General features: G+C 39.6%; 1 protein-coding gene across 1 annotated transcript; it reads left to right on the forward strand.

The window, feature by feature from the left end:
* Positions 1-827: 827 nt before the first annotated feature.
* On the forward strand, positions 828-27,174 carry fhip1aa (FHF complex subunit HOOK interacting protein 1Aa). The gene is made up of 13 exons (XM_072670595.1): positions 828-1,059; positions 5,685-5,875; positions 8,315-8,719; positions 8,953-9,240; positions 14,162-14,320; positions 15,529-15,615; positions 16,370-16,537; positions 17,570-17,649; positions 18,577-18,776; positions 20,343-21,335; positions 22,232-22,410; positions 23,657-23,777; positions 25,676-27,174. Exons 2-13 carry the CDS (start codon positions 5,771-5,773, stop codon positions 25,891-25,893), a joined length of 3,003 nt encoding a protein of 1,000 aa, XP_072526696.1. The 5' UTR covers positions 828-1,059; positions 5,685-5,770; the 3' UTR covers positions 25,894-27,174.
* Positions 27,175-27,270: the final 96 nt, after the last annotated feature.

A 27,270-nucleotide genomic window follows, 5' to 3' on the forward strand; every position in this document is an offset into this window, starting at 1 on the left:
TTTGTTACTGTGCCGTTAAGACTGATATGTGCAACATTTCAAAAGCAGTCTAGGTGGAAAGACTACTTATAACTTTAGTGTGAATGGGTAAGGCTAAACTGCTGGAAGATGAATATACAGTATGTCCATACGTTAGGTTTATGACCTCTTTATGACCTAGATTTCAGCTGTAAAGAATAGATTTTTGATATTTCATGATATGGGTCCTTTAAGCATACTATAACTGTTGCACAAAAACCTTGCATCTCCAAAATGGTAACTTTAACAATTTTTAATGGAGGTCAAAGTAGAAAGCTTTTATTCCAAGTCATTTTGAAGCATTTCTATTGGTTCGTTCATCATGAAATTCTGTTACAATATAAAGAACAACTACCAGATTCGAATTATGTCCGAAAGTAAAAAATATAGATTCGTGACAACAATAATATGGAACCTAGTAACTGGAGCATGCCGCTTCCCACTCCTGGTTGACACTCCGCTGATTGTGGCTGTGGCCTGCTGTCTGAGAGTTCTGGTGAATAGGGTTTTGTGTTCAGTGGGTTTGGATCATTTACTTACATTCCTGAGAGGGCGCATTTTCATTCAGAAAAATCCTGCATGCTCTGTTTTGCACTTATGACCACTGCTCACACACTTGCGTGCGCACACACAGACACACACACACACAGACACACACACACACAGACACACACACACAGACACTCCTCCCACACTCCTTCTTTTCCCTCCCACTCTTTCTCTCCCTCTATCCCTCATTCCCGCTCTCTGGCTGGAGTGTCTTACTCACTCCTCACTTCCATCCTGTCATTTCCTCACGCACTCCCCCACACACACACACACACACACACATGCTCACGCCGCTCTCCTACAGAAAAGCTGCTCTTTTCAATCTCAGGCTGCCTCTCGCTCCTCATCTGACTCCTTCACTCTTTAAGGATTTTCACCACTTTATTCTGAGCGCTTGGACTTGAATTCGAAGCTCTGCTGGATCTCCTCTGGAGATGGCAAAAGTCCATTGATGAGAGGACACCCTTAACTAGTGGCTGTGCTCAAACACAGGTAGGGAGTTTTGCATGCTCTTTAAGTGTAGGACAGGGTTAGTGTGAAAGAGACACTCGCATTTACATTTGAACAGGGCAGTAAGTGTAATTGTCTTGGATATACCATCAGTATAATTACAGTTACAAAGTACAGAAAGCTTAGCTCGGGGCTTTACTGCCATTTCCCTCATTTGCTCACTGGGTTTAACTCCGAACACGACCGTGTTTTAGTCCGTTTCTTGCCGTCATGACCGATTTCTTCCAGTCTGTGCTCTCTCTTTCATTTAACGCTGAAAGATTGTGATTGGCTTGAAAATCCAGCATGCTTTGAATTGTCTGTCCAATGATTGGCTGGAAAGTTGTCTACAGCCTGACAATGAAAGTTTATGGGCAGTTTACCCCCCTGTGGGGCTCGTAAAGTGGGGCTCATGGGTTTTCTAGGCACACGCATCTGTTAGGTCTGTGGGTTAAACATATGGCCACCCAACGTCTCTAATCAACTGGGGCAGTATGGCGATGGTATAAATAGCAATATGGTGCTTTATTTTCTGCCTTTACTTTCTCCAAGACTGTGCTAACCTCTGCTGCTATTCATCGAACAGCATTTTGCTTGTTTATGACTGCATTTACTACATAGTTCCTAACTAAGTCATGCAAATATTCACAATACTGCCCCTAGCTAATGCAGTCACTGTAGAGACACCCTAGTTAATCCATGCCTGTACTGCCTAGCCCTAGCTATTTCATGGTAATGGTCACTGTATAGACCCTAGCAAATCCATGCTAATATTCACTCCTCTGCCCCATCTAATATATGATAGTATTCATTACCCTACAATCTTAACTAATTCATGTTTACGTCCCATAGATAATCCATGCTATTTACTAGCTAATTCATGCTCAAGTTCCTCTTACAGCCCTTGTTATTTGCTCTTATACAGGTCTGCTGATTCATGCTCATATATTCACTAAACAGTCTTGTCTAATCCATGCTAGTTTTTACTATATTGTTCTCATCTTATTCATGTTCACTGCCCCTAGTGAATTCATGCTAAACTCACAATACAGCCCCCTGGATAAAACTCATATACTCAGTACAAGCCTTAGCTAATTCATACTCATATTTACTGTACCGCCCCTTATTCATTCTCATGTTATTCAAACTCCTCGCTAATATGCATTAGTTCCTAACTAACTCATGCTCCTGTTCACTGCAGTCTATAAAGCGAATATTAGACTAAGTGTATGTGATAATGATACATAACAGAATGAGTGTAATGATACATAATGCACATACATCGATATTTAGCATATTGCTAGGCGTGTCAGGCAGATACCTCATACAACCAGCCATAACTAATAAATACGCAGGTTAGTGAGCAGATCTAATGCACAGTTGTGTTAACAGTATTGATGACTTTCTATAGCTGGATGTTGACCGTTATGCTAGACAAAACCGAGAGGTAGAGATTATAGTGCTGTGTTAAAAAAAAAATCTAAATGAGGTGAGCTAAAGTGCCGTTTAGATCAGTGAGATAAGGAACGTACATTTCAGACAGATGCAGAAAGAGGCTGAGCCAATTACAGCCTGAAAGCCAGAGGTTTGCATTTTTCAACGGGTCATGAACATTCCCCAGGCCTTAGTGTTCCATGCCTCTCACGCCTGCTAACCATTATCAACCCGGAAGTGTCCTAAAAAACATTTGAATTTAATCTAGTCCTTGTTGCTTTTTTTTTTTTTTTTTTTTACTATATATATATATTAGTTTCATTGCAATAATAACTGATCCTGCTTTCCTGTGAGGGATGGTGATGGTGGAAGTGTGAACATCAAACCCTGACCCTTCCTTCAATGTTTGTGTACGCATCATCATGTGGCAGTGTTCAGTTGTTTATGGCATTACTAGAAAGCCCACACAGTCTGGAATGCACAGATAGCATTGCTGGCTTTATGCAGCCTCACATGAACAGTGCATGCTGTTATCTGTTAAAACAACGCAAATGTACTTACAGATTAATCTTTGCTTTTCTATTGTAATCGTAGCTGCTGTTGTACAGGGTTGCATATAAAGTGCAACACAATCAGACTCCCCGCAGTTTAATCGGAATTGCGTGTAAACCTGCGTTTAGCGTGAACATCAGCCCAGCAGTATAAATGCATTAGGGAAAGTTTTGCCTTTGGGTTTGAAGGTGAGCTGGCTGAGCTGACCTCAGTGATCACACACTCTTAGCTTGTACAAGTGGAATCTCCCAGTTTCAGGTTAGAACTTCTGCGTGTGGGTTTAATTGCCTGTGCTAAAAATAGTTGCACATGCAGGGAGCGAGTCCTCGCATATGAGCTCTAATTTTTTTCCCCCTCAGTTCTGTTCTGTTAGTGCATAATGTATTTGTGTATGTCTGTGATGTGTATGGCTGTTTTCATATTCCCTCTTCTGTTTTGCTTATTTAGGGCTGTTTGATCCGACACATTTTGGAGTCAAACTTCTATTCCAAATCCAGGAGTGTATTCCACACAATAGGAAAATTATATTTGACATATACAATATTAGTAATGTATTATGTATGTCACTTAGATATGTCCACAAATACTGAGAATAAATAAAACAAATCTGTAGATAAGTGCATTTCAGCATGTTATGAATCACACAAACTGCCTTACAACTTTGGTGCCTTCACTGAATATACAGTCGGCCTTTTTGCGGACACTGGCCACAAGAAAATGCACAGCTTGGTTTGTGTAGCAACCAATCTCAGATTACGGTCAGAGTCTGGCAGTGATGTGCTGCTTGTCTCAGAAAACTGACTACTAGTGTTTCTCTAGGTGGCTTTTGTGGCATTTGCACAACATATTGTATGTACATTTGGAGAGTGTAAATATAATGAGCTAAGACTGTCAGGGTTTTTGAAATCAACACATTTTAAAGTTAGGTTTTGACAACAGTGTTTGAGGGTTCACGGTATGTACTGAACTCTCATGTTTGAACTATGCCAAGGTTTTTCATTCTAGGGCACCTTTAAAACAGCATAGAGTATTCCTTACCTTAAAATAGTAGCTTTAAATCATTTTGAAGCTTTACTGAACTGCATAACTTATTTGTGTAAATTCTTGTTATATTACTACCACCTCAGTCCACATTCTTCTGTCACTTTCATTGATGATTCTGTATCCCTCAGCTTGTCCAGAAGTACATGTGTAAAGCGTGTCCTTCAGTGGTGGCTCAAAAGGTGAATTACACTTCCCGACTGTAGGGGGAGCCCAGGAGCAAGAAATACTGATGCTGCTTTAAGTAAACAATGCACTATTATGATTGAAGGTTTGAATGGAAAGAGATCTTGCTTTAATAACTTAATGTGCTCTTGCTTCAGAGACACAACATGTCAGTTAAATTATATATGAGACAATTTGATTAAGGCTAGCTAAAATAAAGTTCTAGCTAAACTGTACCTAATTCCTGTGGTGAGTAGATGTCTCGTCGTAGATGTTTTTGCTCTGTGGGCCATTTTTGTGTTACAAATGTGATGTTATATTTAGTTTTGTGTGTTGATGTGATCTCTAACTATCAAAAGGAACACATTAATGCATTATATACATTATATAATATGTTGATTTTTGTTTGTTTTTGTTCTGATCATCCATAGCTCAAGAATCATTGTAAAATGGTAGAGCGAGCATCACTTTGAACACTCTCTCTACCAGTTAAGCTAATTGTAATACTATGTAGCATGTCACAAACCACTGCAAATGACTGTGGCATTGTGTCACCTTTAAGAGGCATGGTAGCCAGAGTGCTGTGGGAGTATCACTCGCTCTCAGCTGGCGTCAGAGTACACTGTTGTCCAGTGGAAGATCCATTTGAGCCTTCAGAGGTTCAGTGGTGTTTTTCCTGAGTCAGTGTGTGTTTCCCTGCACACATTCCTTTCATAGCTGTGTGGAGGCCGGGCTGAGGAGAAAGGGGCCTACATATACGCACTCACACACACCATGCTGCTTAGGGCTTCTCGTATTATTGTTTTGGTGGATTGTGTTCTCACTTCAGGATCTGTGTGCAAGAACCAAATCCATGTGTTTTAATGATTAATGACTCTGTAAGACATGCGAGAGCGCTGAAGCATGTTTATACCCCACCAGTTAGCATGGTGCTAATCAGATGCATGAATCGTGATTGTTTAGTGATTTCCATTAAATTTGCTTATTTGCTTATTATTATCTATAAACATGGACTAAAGAACAGAGTGCATTTTGGGCCTCTGGCTGCTGCTACATAACCTAGCCCATAAGCAGGTCTTCAAAAACCACATAAGCAAGTATTATTGATTATGTTGCTGTGTGAGCCACCGCTGATACAACGTCATTAGACATTAGAAAGTGCTTAGTGGAGAACGCTAACTGCCAAATAACTGTTACATCAGAGAGCCATGCAATGATTAGGCCATTGCAGCCGCTCCACTCTGGGCCCCCCTGTTGCTGTTACGGTTTGAACGAGTGGCGGTCATTGCTAGGTCACAAGCATATAAGATTAGTTCAGAGTTCTCATAGAATATCTCTTAGCCAGTCGTCTTGCCAGGCTGGATCTTACTGTGGTAAAGTAAATATTAACCCCACTGTTTAATGTGTTAATGCATGTTTTCTGTTTTACTCATCAGGACCTTCATGTATTGCCGTTAATCAGAGGACAGTGAGGACCCCTCCCTCTTCACACACACACACACCATGCTGTGAGGTTATCATAATGGCATCTGTGCTGGCCAATGGGACTCAGGGGGGCCAGTCTGTGGTCCTGAAGGGTGTGGACCCTGAAACATGCATGATTGTCTTCAAAAACCACTGGGCTCAGGTAACGCTGATACTTCAGATACTTGTAGAGATTTATATAAACTAAACAGCTTTTAAAGCGTTTGTTCCACAGGTGTCTAAAACCATTTGACACAGTGCTGTGTTCTGTAGTAGACTACTGGAAGAAGCCCAAACTGTGCTCAGTGGAAAAAGGTGTTTTAGTAGTGGTTGCTTTGTAAGGATTAAATGCTAGAGCCTGTAAAGAATGCTGAAATGTGATTTGCTTTGTTTCTGCTGGCAGGCTTAAGGTCTCAATTTAACCTACATTTAATCAGCTGTCTCTCTTTCACATGGCTAATTTAGTTAGCTTGCTAACTCTAAAATAAGCTTAAGCTGAGAGTGCTAAAAGCGTCTAGCACTATAGAACTGCCTAGTACTCGTCGATCTGTACCAAGAGCCCTTCGAGCATGGCTCAGCTTGACCCACCATGCTTTAAGATCCGCAAAAGACAAGCATCCAGGCTTTTTTACTGTGTGGTGGAATGAACTTCCCCAGGGTGTCCGAATGGCCTGAGTTGCTCACTGTCTTTAGACGCAGACACAGAATACTTGGGCGAAGTGTAGTGTCGAGTATTGTGGTCTCCATACTGACTTCTTGACTGGCTTAAAGGTGTCTTTTGGACTCTAGTCTATACAAACTAGCTAATGGTATTTTCTGAGTAAACCATGAAGCACTTTTGTAAGTCGCTCTGGATGAGAGTGTCTGCTAAATGCCTTAAATGTAATAGAAATGTAAAACTAAATACAGGCTACATACATACTACACTGTAAGTCGAAGCACAGGCAGCTTCAGGAAACATTCAGAGAGGCTTCTTGGTAACATGACCCAAGAATTTTGCAGACCTACTATCAGTAACATATGTATAAATAAATGTGGCTCTGTGGTAAGAGCACTGGATTTTTGATCGCAAGGTTGTGGGTTCGATACCCATGTCCACTGAGTTGCAGCTGTTGGGCCCTTGAGCAAGGCCCAAGACCAAGGGCAGTCATATAATTGCTAAACCCTGTGCTCTGGCCTCCGCTTTCCCAGCTGTGATATGAGTACAATTTTGAAATGAAATGAAATCATTGATGGTTTATCACATTCTGAATCATTAAAAAAAACATTCACTGAGCATAAATGGATTTACACAACACTGGAATATAGGCAATAACAACAAAATGGCAGGTTTATCATCACACACTTTATTGAATATTATTACAATCAATTATAACACAATAAGTCCATCCATACAATTGAATTGCTACCCTCAGATCAAACCCAACATGCTTCTAATTTCTAGCTGAGCTGAACTGGGATCAGCAAAGTGTACTGTATGTTTATGTGGCCCATGGGCTTTTGGCCTGGTAGAGTGACCCAGGACAGTGCCTGCATTGTTTTGTGTACAGGAGCTCTGAGAGGGAACAATGAGCCTCTGTGACAGACACTCTTCTGACACTTTATTAGAAACCCATGAATTTCTAGTTTCTTGTAGATCCACATCCCATGTACTGTTAAAGACTGTAGCCTGTCTGTTGATGCACCGTCTGGGTGGATCTTCTCTCAGTCCAGCATTTTGTCTGATTTGTAAGCAAAGCCCAGCAAACTAATGAGCCTGAAACACTCACAACAGGCACCACACACACTTCAGTGCCATTGCTGTCCCAAGAAATGGCAGCAATCTGGAACTGTACATCTGAATAGTGGAGCTATCTGAAGTTAGGGGGGTTCTAAAAAAAAAAAGTGGCCAGTGAGTGGTAGGGAGTACAAGGTAGAGGTTTCTAATAAAGTGGACAGTGACTAGAAGCACAAGATGCAGAGAATGGTTCACCAACTCAATGATATATGGACAAAAGCACAAACTGCTCAATGATGAGAGTAGAAGGAAGCCGATAACCTTTGCAGCAACAGCAACAGCAGTCTGCAACTGTACACCTACATATTGGAGCTATAAGGGATGGGGTTCTAATAAAATGGCCAATCAGTGGAAGCACAAGGTAGTGCTTAGAGTGTTTGAGTGGACATGCAAGCAACAATCTATATAGCTATAATATTACAGTTCATAGAAAAAAGTACAAGGAAGGAAATAACAGTTCTGTTAGTAGACTGGGCCTCTGCTAGCCTAAATGTGTTTTATGAGGAAGTGCTACAGTAGCTGTTGATAAGTATCAGTAGATTAGAGTTCCCTTTTTCTCTTCCTGGAGCTATGAGGTCACACTTACATTTTTTTTAACCACTCACCGTCTCTTACACCTGACCAGGCTCTGTCACCATGGCAACAGAACCACCATACCAGTACAGAGTATGCATCCTTTTTGCATTTACAATTCCTTTACTTGGTTTGAGAGAGAGTAGTAGTAGTTTTTTAACTTGTTATAATAGCAAGTTTCATACATTTCAAATGTACTTCTGTGTGCTCTAAAAGATCTCTCTCTCTCTCTCTCTCTCTCTCTATAATCAGGTGGTAAAGATCCTGGAGAAGCATGACCCTTTACGTAGCGGTCTGGGAGGTCATGGCCTGGGGACTGGAAGTCACGGGGGACTGCGTTTGGGTCAGATCCCTGGTGACGAGGCGAGCGCAGTGCAGAACTACGTGGAACACATGCTGTTCTTATTGATGGAGGAGGAGAGCGGCCAGAGCGGGGCGATGGGGCCAATCCTGGAGTTTGTGGTGATGGAGAATGTGATGGAGAGGCTGTTCATCTGGAGCCTCAGAAGAGAGTTCACCGATGACATGAAGCTGGACCAGCTAAAGATGTACGAGATGCTTATCGGTCAGGCCCGGCAGCCGCTTCTGCACCACAAACCCATCCTGAGGCCACTGATGATGTTGCTCTCATCCTGTTCTGGCGCGGCAGGCTCAGCGGTAGGGCTTAATCATAATCACGGTATATCAGAAGTGTAATGATTCACATAATAGTTTGGCAAAAAATCACCCTAACATGATTAATCCAGATGCAGTTGATCAGCTCAGACATGTTTGGTATTTCACATGTGTTCCTGTAGTCTACAATGAAATTGCAACCTGATTGTAAGGCATTTCAGGGCATCCCAGTCGTAGTAAATAATCCCATACAATATTATATTTTCATTGTGCAGCCTGGCACAGCAGGTACAGCGGGCACCGTGGAGGCTGAGCTAGTGCTACTCCTGAACCAGCTGTGCTGTGTCCTGGCCAAAGATCCGTCTATCCTGGAGCTCTTCTTCCACACCAGCGAGGATCAGGGGGCTGCTAACTTCCTCATCTTCTCCCTGCTGATCCCTTTTATCCACAGAGAGGGAGCTGTGGGACAGCAGGCCAGAGACGCCCTGCTTCTCATCATGGCACTGTCTGCCGAAAACCATGTGGTGGCCAAACACATTGCAGAGAATACTTACTTCTGTCCGGTAAGAGCTGCCTGTTTTTTGTCTTGTCCACAAGATCAGATAGTCAGTAACGCTAGTCATGGGAAGTAAGTGTAGTTCTGACAGTGTAGGGGGCAATGTTCCATCATTTATAGGCTGCTTGATGAAAGGAGTGTGCTTGGAATGGGACATTGAAACACGTTTTGTCAGCATGTAATGTTAGTTTATCGCAGGGTTGCTACATGTGGAGGCCTAATCAGGTACTTAGGTCTTTGGCATGTGCATGTGATAAGAAGCGTTCAGAGGTTAACAGCATGACCATTGTTGGGGGCTATACAGCAATTAGGTTTGTAAGTGAGGGGCAGTGTAAACAAGATCGATTGTAGGATTTGTGGGTCTGGGATGACAGACCTCACTATTGAGCTTTACGGAAGTGTCGTGGGTTTAATTCAGTGAAACACTGACACCAACCAGATGACCCCTGTGAAGGGCTTGCAAAGTAGTAGATGATTAGAATATGTGTAAAGGGGCCAATATGGGCCCTATGTGTAACCCTAAGTATTTTTTCTTAATCTTTTCCTGTTGTAAGAGATGTTGTAAAATAAGATGACTTATGACTTAAAGTTGAGTTGTCTTTACTTCCTTGAGGTTCAGTTCCAGTTCACCGGCTCAAAAACAGCACTGTTGGTACCCTGCCAACGCTGAGACTGCTGTGACGCTGTAACTAAAGTTTTCATTATGTTTCTCACAGACGTTGAATTAAACCCACTGTGACCTTTTCAGTCAGGACACAGAGTGGCATTTGTGTTTTACACTGGTATTCTGCATGTCATTTGGACAATGTGGGCAGTATGCATGTTATTAGAAACACATGTTATGTGTGCACATGTTCAGATGAATGCTGTTTAAAATGCATGTTATTTTAACACTATGAGTATTATGCATGCTATTCGGACAATGCTGAGAGCTCTAGAACACGAAACATCCCCGCCTCAAACATTCAGTACTGCTGTTAACATGCCCATGTCAGTGTGGCCTCAACATTTTTCCTCATGGGATTCCAAGCCATCCTAAGGGCCATTCCACTACTGGTGTTGGGGAGACTGAGCCAATATACAGACCGGGATACATGTGGGTCAACCAAGGCTTTGTAATAGTCAAGTCCAAGTTGAGAACAAGACAAAACAAAGCAAGAAATCTTTGTTGTTTATTTCACATTTACTATAACGTTAAGATAAATAGTGAAATTAAAGATATTTCTCTGTTCCATATTTGAGTAAAGGCGCACTTTATCAGTAGATGCTGCAATAAGTGATTTTACATCAACTTTTAAAATTTATATTGTACTCAAAACTCAAAATGACCTGGAATAAACTCTTTTACATTAAGGGACATTTGGACAATGGAAGTGTGTGTAGTAGTACCGCCCTCAAACATAACCACGTAATACTGTATTACTAAGAACAGAGAGTAGCGTAAATAGTGCTGATGGTCCTACGTAGCATCCATTCCATCTCATCCTGTGTTATTACATTTATTGTTTTCCTGTGGTGTTGGACCTGTAGCCCTCTCACTAAGCTGACCAGTACGTAGCTAGCTTGGCTACACTTTTAGTATTGCAGCACAGCACAGCTGCTTCTGACTAAATGCTGCACTACATGCATTGAGTTTGATGTTAAAAACTTTAACTGGAAAATAGCTAGCAGGTTAAACACCACAGTACAGGTCGTTTTCCAGGTAACTGAGGCTGAAATGACCCACATTAAGGGGATAATGTTTCATATCGGATGTTTTTAACACCTGTTTCAGGGTGTGACGTCACTACTCGGTGAACTCCCACGGCACCCCTACCATTTGGCCCTCTTAAATGCACATGTATGACACAGTCCTGATTTGAAGATACAGTCTTCATTTTATATTCCACAGTATAGCCTATTACTATTGTACCACCCAACCCTAGTGTGGCACAGGTTTGTTAATTATCAAACTCCCCAGGATTTGGAGATTGTTTTTGTTGTTGCTGCAGACTGAAATACCTGATTCTGCAGTGGCATTTTTTACATTTGTGGGAATATATAGGAAGTAAAATTGAAGATTGAGTCAGAGTATTTGATTATTTGTCCACACAGATAGCTTGTGTGGACATAGGGATAGCCAGTCAGAATAATCCGAATGGAACTGACAAATTCACAGACAATCAGGCTTAGCCAGGCTGCTTCCACATTACAATACTCATTTATTAATTCTAATTTTTAGTTTAGACCTAGATTTGACGGTTCACATTCCTAAACGTAAGAGATCTAAATCTGTCCCTGAAACGGATTGCCTGCACACATTGATACTTTCATGCATGACCCTTCTGCATGTTATAAATGAAGGGACCGGTTACTGGTTGAAATATGAAAGGGAATTCTCTTAAAGCGTAACTTGGCACCTGTTTACGTGCTGTGTCTGAAGCTGAGAATGGCTCCAAAGTGTCCAAAGTCACTACAGTGTTAAATATTATGTCGTACACCACCATTAAAAGCACATTGTACTATTCCTAGCATTTAATTGTCAAAGTGCTTCACAGATGTACATGTTCAGTGCAGAAATAACATAGTAGTTGGACACAATTGCAAGCATTGGCAAGTACTATGAGGATTAGTTGAATCAAAGAAAATGTATCCACTTTATAACAGAATTCCATCATATCGGAAAAATTTGCATGCTAGCAGAGGAAGAGAGACTTTGCCTGTCGGGTATACTGGCTGTGTGAAATGATGATAGTAGGCCGTGTATCAGATTACACTGGTAGTGTTTAACGATGCAAAATAAACTCCAAAGACAAGAACTTGTTGTACAGGTTCATATACTGGGAAAAAATGTTTTCATAAATAGTAAAACAAGCATCAACTCCATGCTAATGATCCCTGAGCAAGTGGATGTACATCAACTGCTATACAGTGAGGTCTCCTTATTATTGCCTTAAAGTATTAACAGATGTTCAAGAGCAAATATGATGTTAACTGAGGATATTTTAGACAAAATTATATACAATCTGAAAAATTAACTTATTATTTCTAATTTCCACATCTGGTGTTGACTGTGTCCTACAATTTTAAAAGTATTAGATCCTTGAACCTCTTAAAGTGCTTTTAGGAACCTTCAAGAAAAGGTTTTTAGAAGAAAAAGTTTCTCAAAGCGCCTGAAGAGACTTATTCACATTTTCAAAAAGAAGAACCTCCAGTTCCTCAAGGGCTGTGTGTACCCTCTGACCCCTGACCATGGAAGGCTGTAGGATTTGAGCTTATGATGTTCTGATGACCAGGCAGTTAGACCGCTTCTCCATTCTAGAGCTGGAAAAGTATGTGTCCAAGACAAAGAATGTAATATATTTTCTAATATATATTTTAGGTGTAAGACTGGTGCAGCTGTCCAACTTTCCAATTCCAGTCATTGGTACGAGTTCATATTTGAATCCCAGTAATGCCACAGGGCTTCGTGCTCAGGACTGTAAACATCATATAATGGGGGGAGTCTAACCTGCAGGAACCTGTATGGAAGAAATTGAAGGGTAGGAGGGCTAGGAGTAAAAATCTGATAACAATTTACGAACATCCAGGTTATGAAGAATCATATTAACCTTTTGTTTTTGGCTAAGCTCAACTTAATTGTATTGTTGACCTATCTAAATTTATAAATTTATAAACTAGTTGCTCCAACTAGTGTCCCAACTGCTGATGTGAAATGACATGAAAATCGGCAGCTTCTGCGTTTATACAAGTGAACACTTAATAAATTAAGCCTTTATAAATGTTGTCATGACAGGTGTGGGAGTCATGTAGCTTTAAAAGTAAACTGTTGCCATCTATTAGCTGTCCGGAAACGTTTGGATATGTAATGTGCAAGGTATTTGTGCAGTAATGTATTAAGGTACAGTAGTGTAGTGTGTTGAGTTATGGACCGTAGTGTACAGATATATAGATGTTAAACACTTGAAGTTTGACATTTAGACCAGAAGCTGTTTAAAATGATGGGAAGCACATTAATCAGGTGGAGCCGAACATTTACCTGCTCCTGAATGACCCTCAAGGCTTATGAAAAGAGCAGAGAGGAACAACCTCATGCTCAAACTTGACTGTAAAGGTGTGTACTGAAGCTGTGCTGGTGCAGGTGTGTGCTGTAAGATGTGTAGTGGCATGTTGAACGCTGTTATATAATGGTATTAGGAATTAGCATTAGGAGACATTAACACTGATGAGTGGCAGTCACAACTGTACAGCGTGTACGCAAATAAGACTTCACTGTGCCTGTACAATCTCACACACAGACACACCCTGTGCTTACATGTTCAGAGTTGTTTTGCCCCTAAAGGGTTTGTGGGAGAAAGCATGAAAAGGGCTTACAGTTCACTCCTTGGTTCATAAAGTGTATGTGTGTATGTGTGTATGTTGGGGGAAAAAAAAAAAATCTGTGTGTATGTATGTATATGTATATATATATATATAAAAAATAAAAATAATACTGACCATTTAATATGTCTCTCTCTCTCTCTCTCTCTCTCTCTATATATATATATATATATATATATATATATATAACATTTTATTTTTTTCTTTTCTATGGTAAAAGGCTTAAATTCCTCAGCTTGAATTCTGTCCTACACAGGCAGGTTCCCTATAGATAAATAAAAGTTCTTGAACGTTCAGCTCCTGCCATGTTGCTCTGCCATGTCAACCCCCAGCATCACAACCTCTACAGTTTATAAACTCTTCGAAAAAAAGAAAGTGATTTCCTCTGATGGGCTGCTAACCCCTACTAATTATATATTTGTTCTGTTTTATAGTGTCTTGCAGATAAGAACAAAGCCACTGCTGAGAGTTTTAAGTCACTGTCTTTGCTGGCCAGTATGTTTCCACAATACTGTATTTAACTCCATTCTGACTCCCTGTCTGTCTGTGTGTCCATTTTCCCCTTGTAGGTGTTGGCTACTGGCCTGAGTGGTCTTTACTCGTCTTTGCCCACTAAGCTGGATGTGCCCTGTGACGACTGGCACTGTTTGAACAGGGAGGACTGGCAGCAGGTTCCCGCTCTCGTACAGTTTCTCAACTCTCTCGAATTCTGCAATGCCGTCATGCAGGTGAGGACAGCACAATTCAGACACACAGCTAATATCAAGTAAAGACATCAGAGCAGATTGACATGACCTGATATTTTCAGGATACACAATATTTAATCACAGACTAAAAACATCAGTAGCAACAGATTCTTATAGACTACTATTCAGATCTCTCCTGTACTGAATACAGTGATATTTATTCAACATCTGCTGCTCTTCATCTAATTAAACCAGTCTAATTGCACTGTTGGTAAAGAAATTTGCAGTTGATCAGTGTTCTTAAAGCACTAACAAACATATTGTGTGTCACAATAACAAAATGTATCATTGTACGATAAAATCTCATCATATTGCCCAGCCCTATTTAAGGTGTTCTAAAGTGTACCAGTCCACGCAGACCATACATAGAAACTAAGTTGCAGTTGATCAGGGTTTGATGTCACAGTCTACTTACAGCAGAGACTTATAATTGAGGAGACAGACCACTGCTAAATATATGAATGGGACTTTTTCTAAAGCCTTTCAGCAAAAAAAGCCAATCAGCTTTCTAAAAACAAAGCTAATTTACATATATCAGTCTCAGAGGCAAAGACACTAGAATAACCTATTTGTTCCCTATTGCTATGGGAAAAAGAGAGGTTGGAACATGGTTGTGTAAAAAAATTATCATATTTTGCTTGTATTTTCCTCCTGAGATTTACTTTACCACACTAACGCTGTAAGTGGACCTAAGTGGAGGGACACTAAAAAAAAATGAAGAATATGGCCCCTATAAACTAACATCTACATGCAATTAAACCCATGTTGCCAAAATACATGAATTCTGTACAAACATTACAGTAAACAGGGTGGAGAATATCCACAACTCCTGTACTTTGGTAAATATTGTTATTTTTATTTCTTTATTATTTTTTAATTACATTTCTTTTTAAGCTTTTTTTCAGTAGTGTTTGTTATTTATGAACCAAATTCATTATTCATTATTTTACAGCTACAATTTGATACTCAGTATTAATAGGCTGGGTTGGTGAATGCAGTAAAAAGGAGGATATCTATCTCTGAAAACTGAAAGTGAAAATATCAAAAGATGGAAGTGCTTCAGTAGATTACAAATACTTAAAAAACACATAGTACAGTACAGTAGTAAGTTACTGTCCGCCCAATGGGGAGAAGGTTAACAACACACAGAGTGTTTTATGTGTATGAGTGTTTTATTTCTTTTTCCACAGGTGGCTCATCCATCTATTCGAGATCAGCTGGTTGGTTACATCTGCAATGGGTTTTTAGTTCCTGTTCTGGCACCAGCACTTCATAAGGTGGGGGTCACTTTTACGTATAATAAAGATGTTATATTTTCCTTACATTGTTTAGATCAGTTTTTAAATTTTGAGTGTAGTTAAGCTTGATTCAGTCTGGATTAAAATGACAAAGTCAGCACTTTAGTCAGGGTAATGTACTACAATGACTGATCTTTTTTTTTCACCAAACACAGAGACACTCTGATAACTGTAGTCTCGTCCAGATGTATATTTTCCTAATTTCCCATCCAGATGTTCATCTCAAGCTTTTAACCATGTCCTAATAATCAACAATAATATTAAAGACCTCCCCTGATGTCTATCGAAGGAAAGAGTCTCTAAGCCTTTTTGGGTAGAGTAGAAGTAGAAGAGTGTTTGCAGGAAAAGAGAGAAAATGGGCAATCAAAAAGATCAGATCTCAGAGCCTGATTAAAAGGTTGATAATAATGCCAACTACAGCTATAGCACATTACTTTATACTCCCTGCACAATATAATTTAACTTTTGATTATCATATGATCACATACATATCTGGGTTCATAGAAAATGTAATCCACTAGAAACTCCCTCATCCGGGTGTATGCGGGACTGGCAGAGCTACATGTAGTGCAGATTACCTTATATGCACACTTGTTGGATACGCAGAGCCATTTTATTGCTCTTTTATTAATGAGGAGACAGATGTTTTTTTGTTTTTTTTGTTTTTTTTAATTACAGAAACCATAGTTTGCATTAGAACAAATGAATCTAGCAGTATGTGTTGTTTATGTAGCTCACCATAGAGGAGACGATGACCACGACAGCATATTTGGACCTTTTCCTGCGAAGTGTGACCGAACCTGCCCTGCTGCACACCTTCCTCAGCTTCATCCTCCTCCATCGCCATGACAACGTGCACATCTTGGACACTCTGGTCAGCCGCATCAACACACCCTTCCAGGTACCTCAGCATGCAGAACTGCTTTAAAATCAGTCACATACAATCACAGACTGGAGTCCGCGAGAGCACAGGTGGCCAAGCTCTCTAGGTGGGTAGATGGCACACTCTCCCCTCATCACTCTTACAAAGATGTTGGCTGGCACAGGCGTCTATTAGCTGGTGCAGTGGAGCTGGGACACCCAACGCTTTTCTCCAAGCGTGTTGGCTGGCCGGCAATGATGCATTGGCGGCGGTTCGAAATGAGGCTATGGGGCGCTTCGCATGTATCGGAGCAGACGGGTTAAGTTCTTAACTGTACGTAGTGTTGGGAACATTGCCAGTGCCAATCACCAAATTGGGAAGAAAAAAGGAAATCTTTGACAAACAAATTAAAAAACAAATAAATAAATGGCATACAGATGCTACTGTTGATTTCCATTACATTTTCATCACATTTCCATTACATTTCCATTCTACTTGTAAGGAGTTGTGTCTGCACTTCTGACTTGTTACTAGTGATAACTTTTGCGGGTTGGTGAATTGAACCATAATCCTCCATTGAAAATCTTCCCCTTCTGCAGCTTACATGTGTCTGAAGTATCAACATCAAAAAGAACTGATGGTGTGCTCTCCTTATTATCATATTAGAGCTGTCCACTGATTAAAAGACTAAGATTAAACTCATTCTGTCATTAAAAAGCCTGGAGCTAAAGGAAGACTAAGTGCAGTAATAGGTTTTGTCATATCCATCCAGTGTGACTAATGACTGCATGTCTATGGATTTAGGCCGAGAAGCTTTTCTGGTTCAAACAAAGAATTATGTTGAATTAATTGTATTTGAATTATTTTAGTAACTATTAACAACTAACCCCTCAGTCCGTTACGGTTAATCACTGGCCTTATGTTGAGTATTTTGTTGTTGCTGGAAACAAAGTTTACATTTTTATTTGTATGCTGTAAACTCTAAACACTTACACCTGGAAATCATCAGTTAACTCTACAAATAGACTTTTAGATGTGTTCATTGATTCATGGATGTCTTCTGCGTTGCAGTTGGGGACTGTCTCTCTAGCCCTGTTCCGCACTCTAATTGGACTTTACTGTGAGGATGTCATGCTTCAGCTCATACTAAAGTAAGTACTCCAAGATTCCTCCAGTATAAAGCAGCTCTAAAGTAAACTCTCCGTTCTCCAAGAGAAGGTGACAGACTTATTGAACTCAATTACCAAACAAACCCCCTGTATTTTAGTCTTGGTGCACCAGAATGTTTGTGCTAAAATCACAGAAGTTTTCTCCTAGGAAAGATTGCGCCAGATCTACAGGGGTTTGGTTTCTCACCCTGTCTCCTTTTTCATATCCATATACATTTTGCGTCTGACAGCCAGCTGTCACTTTCTATAGACTCTAGCTGTGTGCACTTTTCCCCAGGAATAAAGCGGTGTTGACAGGAAGGGGTTCAGTGTGAACAATTTAACCTGTAGGAAAGACAGAGTACATTTACTGAATAGAAGTCTGTATGTTAGTGGGAAGTAAATCTAGATTACAAGGTCTAGATTGCAGAGTGGAATGCTTCTGCAGGGCTTTAGCTTTAATATTTGAGTTTAGTTTTGGGAGTAAAATCGGCACTGGAGTGTTTTGTATATGATTTTTAGATTTATGGACAAAATCCAGAGAACTCTCCTTGCCTCTACAGTTGTTGCCAGTTGCTATTTATTAGTACAACATAAGAAACCTAAAACAGCCAAACAGTCATGAGGTGCTGATTTGCATGATGCCAACACAGCCATTACACTCAGTGGCCTACAGTTCTTCAGTTTATAATCCCATAATTACAATTTATGAGAGTATTTTTATTTTTTGCTTGAATTGATAAAATCATAAATTTATCATGGCTGTTTTTTTTTACCTCAGGGTAATAGCTAAATGGCATAAGTCATGCAGAAATACTGAGATGCTGCTTAAAGCTAATAATTCACAAAGCAAGAGTGGCTCAGTGTCACTCTAAAGGTCACTGGACATTTTTTTTTTTTTTTTTTACCTAACAATGTTTTGCTTGGCAGGTATCTGATTCCGTGTAATCACATGATGCTGAGTCAGCGACGGGTGCTGAAGGAAAGAGACTGCTACTCCGTCTCAGCTGGTAAAATTCTAGCCCTTACTCCGTCCTGCTGCTCTCCAGAGATTATCCCTCCACCTCTCAGACAACTGGACTCCATCCTCTGGTCAAAGGGCACCACTGGAACCAACTCAGGAACTATGGGTAAGTCCACAATGTACATAAGACATTTTTTAAATTCAGTGTTATTTTATTATAAGTAATGAAACAATATACAAGTAAAATATTATAGTATAATATAGTAATAGTAGTATTTATAAATTAAATATTATTAGAACTCATTCTGGATATTGAGTTTACAACATTCTGAATATTCGATTCTGGGTATTTTGATTTTTTTAGAATTTCATTCTGGATATTAACTTTTTAAAACTTAGTCTAGGTCTAGATATTTACTTTCAAGAACATCATTCTGAATATTATTTTTGAGAACGCCATTCATTTTATTAGAGCTTCATTCGGGATATTAATTTTATTAATTTAATTTAATTTTATTGCAACATATTGGTTTTATTAAAATTCATTTAAAAATGATTACCACTGGTGTAAATCATTTTATTAGAACTTTATTTTAGATAATACTTTCATTAGTAGCCAATTTCTAACTGTATATCTTTATTCATACGTCTGTCTGTTAATTGCACTTTGAATTTGGTTTAGAAATAATGGATTGCTTTATAACCATCTTTCTAATATTAGTCGTAAAGTAAAATAAAAAATGTTTAATTGCAATTGATTTGTTAAACAATGTCTGCTTCTAAATTATGCAAATTCATACAAATAAAACCTAAATGCAGCTCTGATTTTTTTTATCCTTGTTGGCATAGGCTACACTTGTTTTGTCCGTAAAATACTTAGTAATGCTTTGAGAGAAACTAAATTAACATCTGAGGTCAAACCATTTTGTAAAATAAAGAGTACATTCTTACTTTTGTATATGGTTTATACATAATAGGATAAAGTCCACATGACTTTTAATATTTCAGGCTTTAGGATCAGCTTTAAGTGAACAGAGACATGCTGACACAAAGTCCATTATTTTGGTCTTTTCCCAAAGTCATATGCTGGTGATTAGTTGGACTCGACAAAACAAATTAGGATCAAGGCTCTACAGTTCCCTTTGTTCTCTAATTGCAATTTGTGTTTTCTGCACAATTGAAATGACGGGGACCTTTCAGCACCTTTTTTAATGAACAAAGTGTCTCATATTTAAGCTTAAAAGCCTGCATTGTTTTTTTGTTGAAAGCATAATATTTAGTATCCATATGTAACTTAGTTGGAAAAGGTTTTCAGATTTAATCAAAGCCTTTAACCAGTCATTTTGCTATGAGTAGTAGTACAATGACTGGAGAGTATAGATTGGATTATTTATTTGTAATCAAAAACTAAATTCACACACCAAGTATCAGCCAAAAAATGTGTGTTTGTAAACACCAATACACTCTGCATATACACATTCAAAAGGGACACAATCAAGAATAACAGGTCAAAAAGTTGTTAGAGGATATTTTACTACAATTTATTCAGTATTTACTATGAATTATTCAGTATCTGCTTAATTTTTTTAGGTAACTACTATACATTGTTTTTAGTAATCTATAAGGAAACTTAATTTAAAAATGTTAAGATGAATTTCAGCGATGTCTTTTTATTTATTGTCATTTATTGTGTGATTGTAACTTTCCAATCCAACATTTATTGATTCTACAGAAACAGAGCAGGCCTTCTCAGAAGACGACGACTCCGGCCACTCTTGTGTGATTGGTTCAGAGATTTACCTGGATGTCAGTTACCTGCACTACCTGTATGACGCTCGCAATGGCATTAGCAGCTGCATGCGGGCATGCCGGGTTTGGTCCGCCCCATATGATGGTGAAGATCCTCCTCCAGATGAGTACCAGCCAAGTACACTGGAGGAAGGTAGTAGGGTTCGCCCCTCTGCTGCCCTGCGAAGGGCACCAAAAAACTTGCAAAGTCCGTCTCAGGTGAACCCACAGACCCTTAATGACATCACTGCTACTCCCGTACTGGAACTTGAATGGGACGATAGCTATGACGCTGGTCCTGTGCAAACACAGGCAGAAGAAGAACAGGGAATTCCTGCACCAATCCCGGACGAGCCCCCAAAGCACATCCAGGAATTACGGAGGACTGCAATAATGCTTGTTAAGGGCTCCTATATAGAGGAGTCAGAATTCCAAAACGATGTTATGGTCTACGACCTGGTTGCCCAAAAGGATGCTCAAGACTCTGCTAAAGTTAAACTAAACCATGTTACACCCAAACCAGCTGTAGAAATGCCAGAAAAACTGTTAAACAATCTGGATAACCAGAATTCTGAGCCTGGGATCACAGACATAAAAACTCCAATCTGTAATGGCTCAAACATCTCTCTGAAAAACATAAACACAGAGAACCACTCCAACGACAAAGATGGAACCCAAGCAGTGGAGACCAGATCTCCAGAAGGAGTAGACCTGGTCACTCAGTATGAGGAGCTGATTCGGACTCTGGTGGTTGAAGCAAGCAGTCCAACAAAATCGGACAAGGATTTGAGAAGTCCGGTAGTGCCGATGGAGGAAGAGGAGGATGAAATGGATTTCAGCTCGTTCTCAGCAGAGACACCAGATTCGGAGAAAATCCCCTCACCGTTTGGGAGCAAACCTCGCAGTGCTAGCCGAAACCACTCCATACCTTTTACTGGTGAGAGACGGATATGTTTTTGCCTCTTCTTCATGATTACACAGAAGTAGAAACACGGTAGCACACACACAACACAGACTCAACACTCTGTTTTACTATGTGCAGTGTGGGAAATGGCCACTAGGGGGTCTGAAAAGAGCTTAAGTTAGAATGTTTACTTCTGTGAAGTAATCACTGCAGAGATTGGAGGTTTTCTTTGTTGATACAGATTCATTTTTGCCTCTAAGAAATATTTTATGCTCTGCCCAATGCACTGTATGTACACTATTTTATTCTATTTTAACGTCATGAATTGTGAAAAGTTGTAATGTTACAATATTATAGGTGATTCATTATAAATTAAAATAGTCTGACTATTTCTAAATATTAAATTAGAAAAAGTACTTAAATCACAACCGTACAAATTAAAAGTACTGGATAGTTAATATATCACAACTGTTAGCAGATTGATCGTGCTCTGTACTGTTACAGAAACAGTCAGCTGTAAGTTGAAGAGACTATCACACACTAGTGCAGACACAACAGAGAGAACACAGACAGGGAAACCAAACACCGCCAAAGCAAGAGCACACAGGGGTATATTATAGTCCTTGAAAAGAGAAAAAAGACCCAGAGGGCCAGCACAGCGATACTGAAGAGGCTCAGTGTCATCAGCCTTCTCTAGAACCTCAAGGCTGCGACTAGAAAGCTTTTGGTCGAGTTTGAGTTCCCACACTGCAAGTGATTCCTTCAGTCCGTGTAGCCCTAAACAATGTGTCCATTTTAAAAACTGGTATTGTGTTCAAACTACAATTTGATTCATCATGTGGCCCTGTTTTTGAAACTCAGGGCCACGTCACGTGTTTCTGTCACAAGAAAGATTAAAAACACCATTTGCTGTCTTTCTGTGTTGTCAGGTCCTTTTGTGAGTGTGTTGTTGTCTAGGCTGGAGAACATGCTGGAGAACTCTCTGCATGTGAATCTACTGCTAACAGGCATTCTGGCTCAGCTGGCCGCGTATCCTCAGCCCCTGCTGCGCTCGTTCCTACTCAACACTACTATGGTTTTCCAGCCCAGCGTACGCTCGCTATACCAGGTATAGATATTCAGTTCACAGGTCTCCTATCAGTACAATACAAGATGCAATACAATACACCAGTACAATACAAGATGGACCGGGGACTTTTATCTACACCACTTCACCACAATTAGAGACACGCCACCTATCTTCATAATCCACATCAGTGTGCAGTGCCTGGTCACTAAATGCATCTCACATGACTGGAATTTCAAATATTACTTAACAGTACATGGGTGATATATATATATATATATATATATAATTTGTTATGCTAGCTTAGCTGCTGCTGGGTGCCCAAAATCATTATCTTTGCAAATATTCAGACATGCATTAACCATGTTATGAGCCTTAGGTGCCCATGACCCTGTTGCCAGTTCACCGCTTATCCTTTCTTGGAACAGTTTCGGTGGATGAATACCAGGAAAAACATTTTTCCTGCTTCTAACACCTGCTGCCTAATGTATTCCACCCTTTGACAGATGCCACTGTGGATGAAGATGATGTTATTCACTTCACCAGTCAGTGGTGCTAATGTTGTGGCAAATCGATATATGTCTTGTTAACCTTATGAGGTCAGATTATTGTCACTGGATCCCCTGAACTACAGGGTCATTAACAAGTCAAAATACAAATGATGAAACAATGTTGCTCGAAAGTGGGTCGACTGCACCAACACCAGCTACTTAAACTGTACTCCACTACTCAACGTCAGTGGTCTCTAACATTATTACCATACCGCCCATTCTTAGTGTTACCGCATGTCATTTTAAACACAGTCCCCAAAAGCTATCAGAAGTCCCACCATGGCCCAGAAAAGAACCCAAATTCAGTCATCTCCATCTGGAACCAGAGCTGGTTTAACAGAGCTCCTGTGGGCCGTGCCTGCCTCATGCATCATTGACAGCACAGCGTGGTTTGTAAACAAGTAAATCAAATGAAGCTGCGACAGATGCACATCTGAAGGCAGGCCAGAGAGGAGATGAAAGCATATCAGACTGAATGATGTTCTACAGCAGTATCTGGTACGGCACAGGCTGGGTTTAAAGCTTACGCCTACTTCAGCTTTGAAAATGCGTCATAAAGAGGCTTTTTGATTAGGATAATGACTGATGCGTGAGCTCATTCACGTCCATCAGTCGATAAAGACATTCTACCTTTGACTCAGCATTTCAAACAGTGAATGGAGGGAAAAAAAACAAGCAGCGTTTGAACTTCATCACAGCCAGGTGGATGGTAATCCCATTTTCATGTTTTTCCGTAGGTGCTCGCTTCTCTGAAGAACCAGATAGAGCAGTTGGCAGCCACAAGGAAGGATTTCCCAGAGCTCCTCACAGCGGCACAGCAGTGCCTACTGGCCAGAGAGAGTTCACTCAAAGGTCAAGGTCTGTCTACTGTACATAATATCTACTGCTATTTAGGAAGGCTAGGAAAAGATGCCAAACAATGTGATGCCAAGTGTTTCATAAATATTGATTATGTGGTTTTACCACATTATTATTCTGTATTAAAATGAAACAACTTTTCTTTCAAGTGCCAAAACATGATCGGCTTCGGCTTTTTGGCTGGTTTTAGGGCACCATGACTGCCCACAGCCACATAGCATAGCCTTGTCTAGCCCACAGCAGAACTTTCTCCAGTCTGTCCTTCTCCAAGCACTGCTTCATCAAGTCTGATAGGGTTAGCTTTTAGATTTTTTGGTCTTATTTTCATGTTCTCCTAAAAGTAGTCATTGCGTTTAGCCTAATGATTTAAAACGTACCATAAGAGGACAAAAGAGTGTTTGAGGTTTACAGTATGCCACTTCCATGTATCAATTGCATTATTCAACTATGCCAAGATAGGTTTTCATTTCAGTGCCACTATTATTTACAAAAAATATATTTTTAAAAAACGTGCTGTATGGGGGTGTATGCATTGACCAGCACTTCTTGATTAGACTTCAATTAAAATTAATAATGTTAATAACAAATCAACAGCATTCCCAAATCCCAAATGATACTTTCCCCATTAAGGACTTTCAGCAGTAGCTCCACCATTTTCATTATATAAAATATATATCTTACTATTTAACAAGATTTGCATGGCTTTCCCATTCCAAATCATTTATCTGCTTCTTGTGATGTCTGCAATTGTCAGCACTAAAGTCCTTCAGGTGTTTAACCCATCTTTGGGAGAATCGTGCTGGTAACAACAGTTTAGTTGGTCTTATAATGGTAAAAAAAGTAATGCTGCTAGTAACAGTCGAAGATGATCTATGGGATACTCTAGCTGGAGTTACATGCTTGCAGAACATAAGTCTAGCTAGAAGATTGTGAACATTTCTTCTGAGAAAGAAGGAAGAAATTTATAAAAATAAACAAAATGTATGTTTCCTAAAGGAGATACAGTCCTGACAGACAAGGCAAGGAGATAAGCAAGGAAAGCAAGTAAGAGAAGAAAGAGAAAGAAAACACTGCAAAAATTATAATGATAACAAGTGAAATCCTCTTAAATGTAGTTTTTGAATAATTCTTATTTTGAAATTACTCTTGTAATATAGGATTATTTAACTTACATTTAATTATATTAAAGGATTTATTAATTATCTATTACTAGAGTTTATCACAAAATAATTCTTGAAACAAGCAAAAATAGACGCTTTCAGTAGCTAAAAGTACTTAAAACAAGTGAAAATAATAAGAAGTTAGTAATTTTTTTACAGCAATGAAAATATTGTGTATTTAAACTAGACTTGAGAGGATTTCCCTTGCCAAGATTGTTTGCAGGGAGGATATGACATAAATAAATAAATAGAAATAAAGAACAAAGAATGAAAGGAAAAAGATGAAACAGGACAAAATAAAAAACTAAAAAAGGAAAAAAGGAAAAAAAAAGAGGAGGGAAGAAAGAAAGAAGAAAAGGATAAAAGATAAAGGAAAGAAAAAATGAAAGGTGAAGAAACAAAGGGTAAAACACAGAAAAGGAAAAAGAAAGTGAAAAATATCAGAGCTACTCCAAACTCCAAAAATATTTCATTAAAAAACAAGAAAAGAAAGTAAGTCAGTAAGAGGCGGTCAGACCTACATATGACAGCATTTCCAGATCATGATATGAAAGATTATAAAAGTTAGAAAGGAAAGAAGCAAACATTCAGAAGATGTTTATCCTCTGTATATTTATTATAGTTTGGACTGTTTTCTCCTAAGTTGATGATGAAGTTTATTAGCATTGTTTTGAACACACCCACATATGCTCAGTCTGCTGGATGGGTAATCTGTGGTTTATTTCTGTCCTGACGTAGATTTGCATCCAGGCACAAACAGCCCACGCGGTTCAGAGCACTCCTCAGGACCTACAGCAGGGAGAACCCTGAAGAACCCACCTGTCCAGCCCAAGATTGTGGTCCCCCCAAACCGGACAGAGGTGTACGCCACAGTCATTTTCACAGAGTTCCTTAAAGAGCTGGCAGCTATTACACAGGAACACTCTGTCCTCTCCCACCTCCCCATGGAGGAGTAGAGCTGTGGGGCAGTTTTATCATCTTTTAAACTGGATTTATTTTCTTAGGTCAAGCTCTCAGTACTACTAGATGAAGGAGATACCTCTTGAACGCCATGGATGTTTTTTGTCGACAGCTTCGTTTCACAGTTTTACAAGGGGAACATCAAGTTTTTGTAAGGGAACTGATTCAGCCTCAGTTCATAATCAATCAAACTCAGTTCCTCACGAGGCTCGGCGGGAAGGACGGATGTTGCGCCTTAAATGTATGTCTTGTTACAGTCCTGGAGGCATGTGATTCTGAGCCTCATTGGCTGGAAACACAAAACCGGTCAACAATGCTGAAATTCCAGCTCCAGGCAAACACCAAAGACTGAAAGAGGAGAAGCTCCAGCCTGGTGCCCGTGGTCCAGAACATTGCAGAAGATGTATGTACAGGATTGTTTTAGGATCCGGTTTGAGTCTATACACAGTTCATGCCTTTTTGAATCCTCATTCATTTAATGGCCTTATTACACAAAGTAGTGCCTTCTTCATCTCCTATTCCACAAACGTTTACTGGTTATCCGGCCATGTCTAAAGCCCGTACAGTGAGGTGAATACCACATGGAGAAAGCAAAGTTTGACTCTGTTAAAAAAACAACAACACTAATGTGGCTAAGCATGAATTTAATTTACACTAACAGGCAATATGACCTAGCATAGCAAGTTAGCATTTCATTCACGCCAACAGTTACCTCTGAAATTGTCATTCTGTAGTTGACCATTACCTATATAAGGAATTTCTTAGATGGGCATGACACTGCCTACACAATGACACAGGTCAGAGGAAGCTAGTCTTACCAGTTAGCATCTTGCTTACTCTAACAGTGAATATGAGCTATGCAGGTTCTTACAGTTTGAACTGGCCTGATTCTTTACACAGATTTTTCAACATCTCGGCATAATTACTTGGTTGAGAAGGTGATCAGTGAGTTCAGTGAGTTCTGATCAATTGAGATCAGCGGTTTGGTATGAAATGCTCAGTTGTAGGGAAACCTACCAACTCTGATTCTTTACAGTGGTGGTGATAAAAAACCCAAGGGTCAAAATGGCTACAACACAGATACAGCCATTGTATTAATTCTCCAAAACCCTACAGTAGACAAGAATGTTTTATATGTAATGTTAATGATAAAATAGTGGCTGTAAGTTTCTGTAAACTAAACATTTCATACCAAACAACTCCTAAATTATTTCTAAACTCTACATGATATCTTAACCATTTAATTATACAGATTTTTGTTTTTCAAATATGCAGAATTCCTGTTTTACTGTGTTTTTGTTTCTGGCTAACCATGAAATTCTAAAAAACTGCAGCTAGGACATTTTAACAGTAATAAAAGGCATGTACTTACA

This window comes from Salminus brasiliensis, chromosome 24 (assembly GCF_030463535.1).
Source record: "Salminus brasiliensis chromosome 24, fSalBra1.hap2, whole genome shotgun sequence".
In the NCBI taxonomy this organism is placed as follows: Eukaryota; Metazoa; Chordata; class Actinopteri; order Characiformes; family Bryconidae; genus Salminus; species Salminus brasiliensis.